The 10,974-nt window shown below is 33.6% G+C and overlaps 1 protein-coding gene across 1 annotated transcript; it reads right to left on the bottom strand.

The window, feature by feature from the left end:
* Positions 1 to 6,861: 6,861 nt before the first annotated feature.
* LOC111692436 lies at positions 6,862 to 10,608 on the bottom strand. The gene is made up of 3 exons (XM_023456446.1): positions 10,197 to 10,608; positions 9,936 to 10,136; positions 6,862 to 9,524 (listed from the first exon to the last, which is right to left on the bottom strand). The coding sequence occupies exons 1-3, from the start codon at positions 10,606 to 10,608 to the stop codon at positions 6,862 to 6,864; spliced, it is 3,276 nt and encodes a 1,091-aa protein (XP_023312214.1).
* Positions 10,609 to 10,974: the final 366 nt, after the last annotated feature.

Below are 10,974 nucleotides of genomic sequence, written 5' to 3'. Positions count from 1 at the left end.
CCTAAAATGTAATAGGAATGTAGCGTAACTAGCGCCCTCTATGAAATATCCAAAAAATAATTAGACCAGTGTATTTAGTGACCTTAAAAACCCCGGAATACCCAACTTCATAAAAATATTTCACACCGTTTGGAAATTTTCGTAAAAATTCTGTTTAAAAAATTTAATTTTGTCGCTCTGTGTCTCGAAAATAAGAGGAGATAGACATACAGTTCATAAGACAAAATATTCTTATTTTTTGTCGTATAATCACCCCCTGAATTTACGGGAGGTCTTTCTGAAACACCCTGTACAAACGTGTGTAAATCTAAAACGGTTGTACATCCTTGTCATTTTTTATATTCTAAGAAAAAATGGTAAGAAGTTCTAGCGAGTGCATTCCCACAGAGCTTAATCCGAGAACAACAAGGGTACCCGTGTTTTCTAATGTACAGGGTGTCCCAAATTTCACGTTTCGGACTCATAACAGACAAACGAAAAACATCAGTAAAAACCTGTCTAGATGGCGTGAATCGGGACACGCTAAGGTCTGTTTTGCATTTGAAAAACATTTTTTTCAATATTCGGAAAATGAAAAAAAATTACGTCATCAAGTTTCTTTTCCACGAACATTCCTATTTTTGATAATTAAAATTAATTATTTTTCATCTACATTTTTTGTGCAGAAATTTCTGCTCTATCTCTTCTCCTTAAAAAATTACAATAACAAACATTATACAAAAATGTATCCCATTGTATTGGAATTAGTTATAATTTTTCGACATTGCTGTGAAAAGAATGGCAGAAACTGCTGTCACAAGTCTGTTTACATATTAGTTTCTGTCAAACGCATTTTTTGTGCAGAAATTTCTGCTCTATCTCTTCTCCTTAAAAAATTACAATAACAGACATTATACAAAAATGTATCCTATTGTATTGGAATTAGTTATGATTTAATCAACATTGCTGTGAAAAGATTGGCAGAAACTGCTGTCACAAGTCTGTTTACATATTAGTTTCTGTCAAACGCTATTTCTTGCATGATAAACAAACTAATAAGTGGTTGCTAAAAATGAAAAATTGAAAAAGTTGATATGATTTTCATTTACTTATTTAACGGTCGATAGCCGCACGTTTAAGGCGTTAGTACTTAAATCGATGTGTGCTATCTGCCCGGGTTTCGAATCCCGCGGCCGGTAGACCGTAGATTAGCTATGCTTGTACGGAGGACTGGCACCCTCTGTGCAGGTATGGTAGGGTGGAAGAATGTTGGCTTGGGTCAATGTGAGAGATTGACATCGGTTGGCATTTGACCACCCCCCTAATTAATGAGGTTTTCCAGGTTTCCCTCATTCCTGCACTGAATGGTGGTTAGGGCCTACCAACATAAGTCGTTCCTGGGCGCAAATGCGGCCTGCTTAATAATAATATGCCGCCTCCTCTCCCGCACAAGTCTCCGACTTCTGGGCTAATTCTCGTGGTTAGAATGAGGAGTGAATTGAAATTAATGAATCTGTAGAATGGGGTTCAAAGTCTCCAGACTTAACTCCCATAGACTATTTTTTATGAGGAACATTAAAAAATCATTTATATAAGACACCCACGAGAAGTTTGGAGCAATTAAAGCAAAAGATTCCACATGTTTGTGAGTATCTTTCAATAAAAACGTTGTTTAAAGCTGCAAGGGAAGCTTAGAAGTAGGAGGCATGCACATCGAAAATTTTTTAAAGTAATAATAATAATTTTATATTTTGTTTTGAGTTTTGTTATTAGTTATTGTTATATTTATTAGTTACAATTAAAATTGTTTAATATTTTCTATATTTGGTTATCCTATTTAATCGTCATTGTGTGAAATGTTTTTTTTCGTGCAGTGACCTTTTTTAAGAAGAACATAGCAACTAATATGTAAACAAAGTGACAGGAGTTACAGCGATTGTTTTTCAGAGTAGGTAATGTTGATTAAGTCATGACTGGTTCCAATACAATAGAATACATTTTTGTATAATGTTTTATCATAAAAAATGGGAATGTTCGTGGAAAAAAGTTGATGACGTAATTTTTTTTATTTTGGGACACCCTGTACTTTTGAAAATACTTTGGATAATATTGTAATATAAAATAAAATATTATTTATTATTATTACTTATTCATTCGTTGTAAATTGATTTTCGAGGTTGAAATATAATAATCAACTCTACACTTTATAACTCTCATTTTTCTGGGCCGCCCGATAGATAAAACCCTCAGCGTTTGACCCCTTCATCTCGCCTCATGTATCAGAATTGAATTTAAATATTCCCGGAGACCGCCAGAAATAAGAAAAATTTAAATAAAAGATAAATGTGTCTTTCAGGGCGGTTTGGAACCAGGAACTGAGACGTTTCTTATCGCGTGGGGCAAAAGCGGGCAGGATAAAAAAAATGGCAACTGCGTGGTCGCGCAGTTTGAAGATAGATTGCTAACTTCACGAATCATTTTTGCCCGACCGCAATACAATCGGCAAATTAATGGAAGTTGTAGTTTTGAACGGTTATGCACTTCTTGAGGTATTTTTTCGTATCTAATGCACATTGTCGTTAATATATACTGAGAAAACAAGTATGTTCAATCTGTTTAATACATCTATTGAGAAACTAAGGAAAATTTTTAACGTTTTTTCAATACTTGATTGAAAATTCATATATGCCCTTAAAAAAATTACTTTCACAATTGTTAACGTTAACCATCGAGCGTAGGCAACCAACAATTCACGGTTGGTAAAATCAAATAAAAATCCCTAACCCCCAGTGGAGTGGTTGAAGGTGTAATGAAATAAAATTGTTTTTGAAATTGATCGACATGAACTATCGATATTAAATTTAAAACAATTAATTTAGTACTACATACTTTCTCGAAACATACTTTTGTTTTTCAGTTCAAATGCTTTTAACTTTATTAAAAGGAGAAAACTATCAATATTCATTTGTTAATACAAAAAAATCTTTACTATGAAAGCAAAATGAATATAATGTGAACCTATAGGTAACAGTTTATTATCATTTTTATTTATATACAGTTTAAAATAAACATAGAGAGTTTAGTTTTTATTATAGATAAAATAACATTAGATACGAAAAGATTATTAAGGAGGATACGAAGCGTTCTATCGAGTTAGGTAGATATGCTTTGGCTACTACAGTAAGGAGAGTGCATTAGTTGTCACTGTTGCTGCTGCTGTGGGTGTTGTAGTTACTTTTGTTGCTTTTGTAGCGGTTGCTTATGAGTAGGTATAGGGACACTTGGGCCAGACAGGGACAGACAGTCGCGTCCCAAATGCCCCTATGCGCATGCTCGGGAATCACGGCTCTTTAGGGTACCTAACAGTAATTAGTGGCAGGCAGTCACATCCTNTACTTTTGTTGCTTTTGTAGCGGTTGCTTATGAGTAGGTATAGGGACACTTGGGCCAGACAGGGACAGACAGTCGCGTCCCAAATGCCCCTATGCGCATGCTCGGGAATCACGGCTCTTTAGGGTACCTAACAGTAATTAGTGGCAGGCAGTCACATCCTGATAGTAGCGGTGAACGAAACGCTGCATGCACCATGCCCCGATCCGAGTAAGAGGTCATAGACCACTGGACGGTTATCTAGTAAAAACATATTCGTAATTAACGGTATTAATTAAAATACTCGATTGTTATATGCACTAACTGATCCGAATTGTTCGTTAATAGTAAATACATGATTTCAAACTTAAAATGTGTAAATTAATTGCATACTAATATAATGCAGCTTTATTAAACAAGTTTAACTACTTTATTAAATCTTTCAAGACCATTATTTAAACTTAGGACAGTATAGAAAACTACAACATATTCTGCAGATATATAAATTAGTAAAACTACGATTTAAAAAGGGTTAGCGATAGTTAGATCTTCCTTATATATAGTAATATAGTAATTGTTATTTTAAATTTAAGATGCCGTAAACTGGAATAAAATATATAAATGTGTAAAACTATAATTTAAAAAAAGGGTAATACCGTTTTATACCCTGCTCCCTAAGGCGGTTGTCAGTTCTTACAGCACATAGATGTTAATTTAAACAAATAAAAACTTTAACTAATTTAATATTTACAAATAGGTATGGTAGAACACAGTGTGGTTATTTTTAAATTTAAGATGGAGTCATGAATAAAATATATAAAATGTATGGTGTACAGCGATAAGTTAAAAATCTAGTGATAGTTTTCTTAGAGAAATGTTTTATACCTCTTTGATGAATAAACAGTAGGACAAAATATCGATAGATTTATATACCACCAATCACAGCCATCGCTGTAGGTAGATAAAGAGCTGTACCCTACCTACAAATAAACTTTAATTAATTTAGTATTTACAAATATGATAGAATATAGTAATTGTTATTTTAAATTTTAGATGTCGGAAACGGGAATAAAATATATAAATGTGTAAAATTATAAAAAAGGGTAATACAGTTTTATACCTTGCCCCTAAGGCAGTTGTCAGTTCTTACAGCACATAGATGTTAATTTAAACAAATAAAAACTTTAACTAATTTAATATTTACAAATAGGTATGGTAGAATACAGTGTGGTTATTTTTAAATTTAAGATATAGGGGACAACCGTAAATTATATAAGTGTCGAAAATTATTATTTAAATTGTTAATGATAACTAGTTTTAGAATGTTTTATATCAGTTTCTTGACGAATAAACGGTAAGGCAACTATCAATTCTAACACGGCAAGTAGCATAGATAAAAATGTACAATGCCTGCAAATAAACTTTTAATTAATTTAATATTTAAAAGTATTATAAAATATAGTAATGTATTTATAAATTTAAGATGTCGGAAACGGGAATAAAATATATAAATGTGTACAACTATAATTTAAAAGGGTTTTATACTTACTCCTACCTTAAGGTCAGTTCTTCCATCACGTAGATGTTATAATAATTTAAACAAATAAAGTTTTAATTACAATATTTTAATATTTACAAGTATGATATAATTCAGCAGTGGTTATTTTAAAAATTTAAGATATAGGGGCTATAGTAAAATATATAAATGTCGAAAATTGTGATTTAAGTTGTTAATGATAACTAGTTTTAGAGTGTTTTACAACTCGTACCAGTTTCTTGATGAACATTGAAAGGTAACCTGTAGTCTAATATGTACAAATTATTCACCAGACAAATTAATTATGATAAACATATAAAACATAATATTAATTCACCTGTATAAATGCCACTACAATCTGATGTTACAAACTCAAATAAGATATTAACATTAAGGTATAGGATCGTAAGACATCTGTAGTTCTAGACCACCACCTATTTTATTATAAATGCTTTAGGGTATATTAATTCGGATAAAAACTTATAATGCCCGGTAATAACCGTTGTTAAATATAAAAACAATACATGTGTGCTCTAAATATTTATAAACAGATATTTGGGAATCACACGTAGCTAATTAATCCCTTAACTATTTCAGGAATATTAATGAACAAATAATTGAAATAAATAACTCCAAACGTATTAAGACAGAACACAGTTTCGTGGTTAATACATTCGGACCTTTTCCATGCCCCTACCACTGAGGAAAGGCAAAGGGGGCTCGTTAGTTTTAAGGAATCTCCAAATATATGAATATTGTAAAATACAATACCCATAAATTTGGACCTAACCTCGGAGAAAAATAACTAGACGGCAGGTACTTTTTAAATTTATCCGCGTAAGAGTAAGAAAAGTGTATTTCAGGTACAAATACATTTATTTTAATAGCTGGGTCTGTTTGATTCTTTTATTGTATTCGGCGTACAGACTACAAGTAGATACAGATTTACTTGACTCTTCTTAGACTAAGAATTGTAATTGGCTTCTTTTACATAAATCACAATATTTTGGTAGTTTTGCAACCTGTGGTTTACTTTTTGATCTAATAGATAATTTCAAGACGGTTTATTGTCACAGTTTGTATGAGAATTTACGATTTATTGTCACCTATTGTTTCAAAAGTTCTGTTTAATTAGTTCTTTAGACCAATGTCTAGTTGTTGGCTCTTTTTTTTATGTTCAGGGTCTGTATTTACTTGGCTCTTTTTTAGACGAAGAACTTTATTTGACTTCTTTTACATAGACTATGTTATTTAGGTTCTTTTAAAACCTGTTGTTTACTTTTGACCTAATAGATAATTTCAAGACGGTTTATTGTCACAGTTTGTATGAGAATTTAGGATTTATTGTCACCTATTGTTTCAAAAGCTCTGTTTAATTAGTTCTTTAGATCAATGCCTAGCTGTTGGCTCTTTTATTATGTTCAGGGTCTGTATTTACTTGGCTCTTTTAGACGAAGAACTTTAACTAACTTCTTTTACATAGACTATGATATTTTTGGTACTTTTAAACCTTTTGTTTACTTTTGATGTAATAGGTAATTTTACGACTGTTTATTTGTCACAGTTTGTATGAGAATTTACAATTTATTGTCACCTATTATTTCAAAAAAAAAGTTCTGTTTAGTTGTCACAGTTTGTAAGAACTTACGATTTACTGTCACCTACTGTTTCAGAAGTTCTGTTCAATTGGTCTTTTTAGACCTTTGGCTTTATTGTGTTCAGAGTCTGTATTTACTTGGTTCGTGTTAGAATAAGAACATAGACCATAGTATTTTGGGTTTTAGAACTTTTTGATTACATAATACATAACTTAAAGTTGTTTAATTGTTATAGTTTGTATGTGAAATTACACTTAGTTACTACTTATTAATTCAAAGTTTCAGGTTCTACTAGCATCGTGTCTTGTCTTCAAAGAAACGCTGACACCTGAAAACTATTTAATTAGAAAACATTTCTTATAACTAACTACCAACTAACTAATTTTCTAACTTTGGTTTTTTATAGCCGAAGGGTATAGAATCAAAATCCCCGATACGTAGACGTTTTCTAAAATTAGTGCGAAAAATTTTAGTAACTTCTTTCGTGATGACTTCGTGCCCCTGAGTCCTTAATATATTTTTTGTAGTGATGTATTCGGGAGGAGCATCTTTCAGAACCATATCTCTAAGTTTTTCAAAATTTACAGTTTTAGATGTTTTGTGGTTTATTGTTATACTCTTAGCTTTAATCATATCGTGGTATTCATTTTTATCGGGGGAATATACACGATAAGCAAATAATTTAGGGCCTCCAGGGACAAATTCAGTGATAAATCTGTCTTTTCCATACCCTTCCAGTTCGTTGGTCATTTCACCGAGAAAAGAACCTAAAGACACATCAAAATGTTTTGGTTTACTTATATAAATAATACTGTCTGTATCGTAGTACAGTACCCTCTCGCCGAGTTTTTCCAAGTAACTATAAAGTTTTAGTCGTGCCTGAGCCGTGGTATATGCTGCTAGAGCAACGTTAACAGTGGGAAGAGAATCGTATACCTCCTCCTTATACGACCAGTTAACTATAAGAACGTTTTCATCTACAGGGTAGACGCTATGTACTTCCACAAATGAACCGGATAATAAGTCGAAAAATTCAGAGGGTTCGTTTACAATAGACGTTTTCACTTGGTTTTCACGCTGACCCAGTTTACCCCAAAACGACGTGATTACTGATTTTCCTACTTGGCGGAGACCAGGATTAAATTCTATTTCCGTGGGGTCTAATTTAACCCCCTCTTTTTCGAGATATTCCTTAATGTACTTTTCTTGTTTTTCATATGAATCACAATCTGCAGGATAACCCGAAGCCTCCTGTTTTAATTTAAGGAAAGTAGAGATATAATCCGCAAACAGACCCCCACTCTTAGTGTTCGGATTATATTGTTCAGTTTTATATTTCCAGATTTCGTAAATTTCGACCATTTTGTACCCTTTTTCGAAACTTTTTATTACTTCATCCATTACCCATGTACCTATTAAAGCTCTTTCGTCTTCGGTATGGCTACATTCTTCACTCATTTGTTCACAACAGGTGCGACAAAGAGGGAACATTAATTTGTTATTTGATTTCACTGGTAATACGGGGTGATAAAGTTCTTGAGGAGGAAGTATTTTACATTTTATTATTCCTTCGGTTTTGTTTAGGTCCAGATGCTTACAGTCATCACCTAAAAGAATTTCAGGGTGTCCTATAGGGTATTTCCCATATTTGTTAACCCAAGGATATAATGAACAAACATCTACATATTTTATTTTCTCGGTGTCTTTAACTTTATGGTACAATTTTGTAGCACCTGTTCTGCCACCGTAAAATGCATCTCTAGGGTTTAACGGTAATAAAGAAAGAAGAGGGTGGTTCTTAACATATGATTCTATCTCTGGTGTTAACATGTTTTTAAACTCACACTCCCATTTCTCAACTACCTCATACCCCATTTCACGCAGTCTATCCGTCTTTGCAACAGTTGCTTCAAATCGAGACTCGACTGTTAGTGAAGGATCATCATAAGTAAAACTGTCGCGGTTGTACTTTATACACTTAGGGCAACCATGATAATAACAACCATGAAACTCAAAAATTTGTTTAGTATCGGGGCAAAACCCATCAACTTTAACACCAGCAACAACCACCTCCTCCTGTTTGGCCGCATGCAATATGTTTATTTGACGCTGATGTTCTTCCCAGAGAAGCCACTGAACAGCAACTCTAGACTGGTTGTCACACCATCTGTACCCATTCTTTGGTATTATTCCTATAGTATTTGGTTTTAAGAAGTTTCGGCGAAAAATTTTGTTACAGGCTCCTGGTAATGTTATAGCTTCGGTAAAAGGGTCAACGTTTCCTTCTTTTATTATTAACTTTCTAAACTTTAAACAAGCTTGAGTCAAAATATCTACATCGGATATACAATAATCAACAATTTCTTTTTGGAAATCGAATACATAGTTTTGAGTAGACAGGTCCGTATACCATTTAATAAACGCTTTTCTTTCATCCTCTTTCATATTGTCAGGGTCATAGTATTCGATAGATGGAAGAGGCCCCACATAGCTTTGGTTTTCTATCGTGTTAAATAAATGAGGGAAATAACCCTTCTTCATATCTTCTAACCCAAAACACTTCGGTAACTTAGCCAGAGGCATGGGGAAGTAGCTCAGCGAATCAATAAATTTGACGTTATCCACTTGCAGCGATATAAGTTTAGTACCTCTAGCAATTAGTTCTGATTTCAAATTAGTTTTTGATATAATGTAGCGGAGTATAAATTGTGTGTCATATATACCCCCGGCGTGCCCTATTACGAACACCTTTTTAAATAATTTTCTTTGGTTCATTACAAACTCCACAAAGCGAGGTACTGGTTCGGTTTTCAATATTTGTAGCCTGGGTCCGCATTTTGCACAAATTTCAGGTTGTGTATCCAAACAGAATTCACAACATTGTTTAAAAACACATAAATTAGGTTCGTGAAGAAACGAATTGTCCTCTATCTGTTTTTCTTGTGTACTTTCTAGGTCATAAAAAATGAAAAGCTTGTCTTTCATGGTTGGTTTCCCGGTGTCTGTGGGCATATAGCAGTGGTGGGGGGTGGGTACGTGTTCTTTACATGTTTTACAAAATATTTCACCACATGTATGTTGTCTACCAGATTTTACAGTTTTATAACATATTTCACACCTACGAATCTCATGACACACAGAGTTCTGCCGACGATATCCTTCTTTTTTATGGTTATCAAAACATAACTGCCCACGGAATGATCGGTTACACTCATAGCATTTAATGGGTTGTTGCTGAGAACAGGGTGGAGTATGTTGACATGCCGGACAGGAGGCTTCGCACCTATGACCTGTTTTGTTGTTATAGGGTGTATTACATAGTTCACAATAATATGAACAGCAAAAAGCTGCAGTAAGGGATGTGATGACGTTATAATGACCTTCATGAAATAGTAGGTTTAGTCTCTTCCCGTCCCCAAGACCTTTAAAGATAACATCCCGACCTTTACTACCATACTTGTACACCGTTATGACATATTCTTTGAGGTGTTGTTGGAGTTGATTTAATTCACGGATACCAGCCCCTTCAGGCGGAATTTGGACCATAGAACTCTCTACTAACTCTAATGCTCTAATAGTCTGAAGTTTGGCTGTATTCTTTCGTACTTTCGAATAAAGAGGGTCTTTATTGACATGTGCCTGAGCAACAACAACTGCACGGGGTAAGCAGAGGTTATCATTATTATCAATATAAATAACACCTCGCTTTTTACCACACTCCTCATTAAAAGTGTTGTATTTACCGTTTCGACCTCTACCTTTAGGTATTTTCACAGATGTTACACTCAGACAAAATGTATCTGTACTAAAACCTGACGAGTTAGATTGGTATACACTCGAGATCATATCCCATATATCCTCAATTTTTACTTTTGATACAGGTCTAAAACTTATCCACCCGTCGCCTCGTTTGAAATCTCTACTACAGAAAGTGAACCCAATCAGATCACTAGGTTCTGTACCCTCCATACCCCTTTCAACAATTTCTTTAATGCCTTCTCTGACCCATCTGATAGGGTCTGCATTATCAGGAACTTTACGAATTTTAAAATCCAGAGCTCTACCTCTAAGGTTGAACCTTCGGACGTTCTTAACGATGTCTTTTACAATAATAAATTTTTCCATTGTAAACTTGGTTAAACTCACTGAGGTGTGGAAAACTAAACAACTTCACTCTGCGAACGATTGACCAACAATGAGCTGTCAATACAGGCAGGATCCTTTATATATAAAACCTGTAAAGTTCTTTTATTGTAATACACTGTTGCCAAGATGTATAAATTTCAGGGGTATTTAAGAAATTTGTTTTAACTAACCACCATGTTTGTAGTAATAAAAATATTTAATACCTTAATATTTTCAGATGATTTATTCAGATGTAAAAAACAATAATAGACATGTAATAAAAACTGTCAAATACCGCAAAGGGTGACGAGCTTAATACCTAGTATGGTGAGATACGATATATCTAGTATTGTTGTTCATGATAAA

This window comes from Anoplophora glabripennis, unplaced genomic scaffold (assembly GCF_000390285.2).
Source record: "Anoplophora glabripennis isolate ALB-LARVAE unplaced genomic scaffold, Agla_2.0 scaffold1562, whole genome shotgun sequence".
In the NCBI taxonomy this organism is placed as follows: domain Eukaryota; kingdom Metazoa; phylum Arthropoda; class Insecta; order Coleoptera; family Cerambycidae; genus Anoplophora; species Anoplophora glabripennis.
The sequence above is the reverse complement of the archived record's forward strand: the minus strand, read 5'-3'. Positions and strand labels throughout refer to the sequence as shown.

What these genes read in the sequence shown, in the direction of transcription:
- LOC111692436 (XM_023456446.1), bottom strand. Translation starts at nt 10,608, where the DNA reads ATGGAAAAATTTATTATTGTAAAAGACATCGTTAAGAACGTCCGAAGG. An exon ending in CACTTTTAATGAGGAGTGTG is followed by an intron (nt 10,137 to 10,196) that starts GTAAAAAGCGAG and finishes TACCCCGTGCAG; the next exon opens with TTGTTGTTGCTCAGGCACAT. An exon ending in CATAACGGTGTACAAGTATG is followed by an intron (nt 9,525 to 9,935) that starts GTAGTAAAGGTC and finishes AAACATGTAAAG; the next exon opens with AACACGTACCCACCCCCCAC.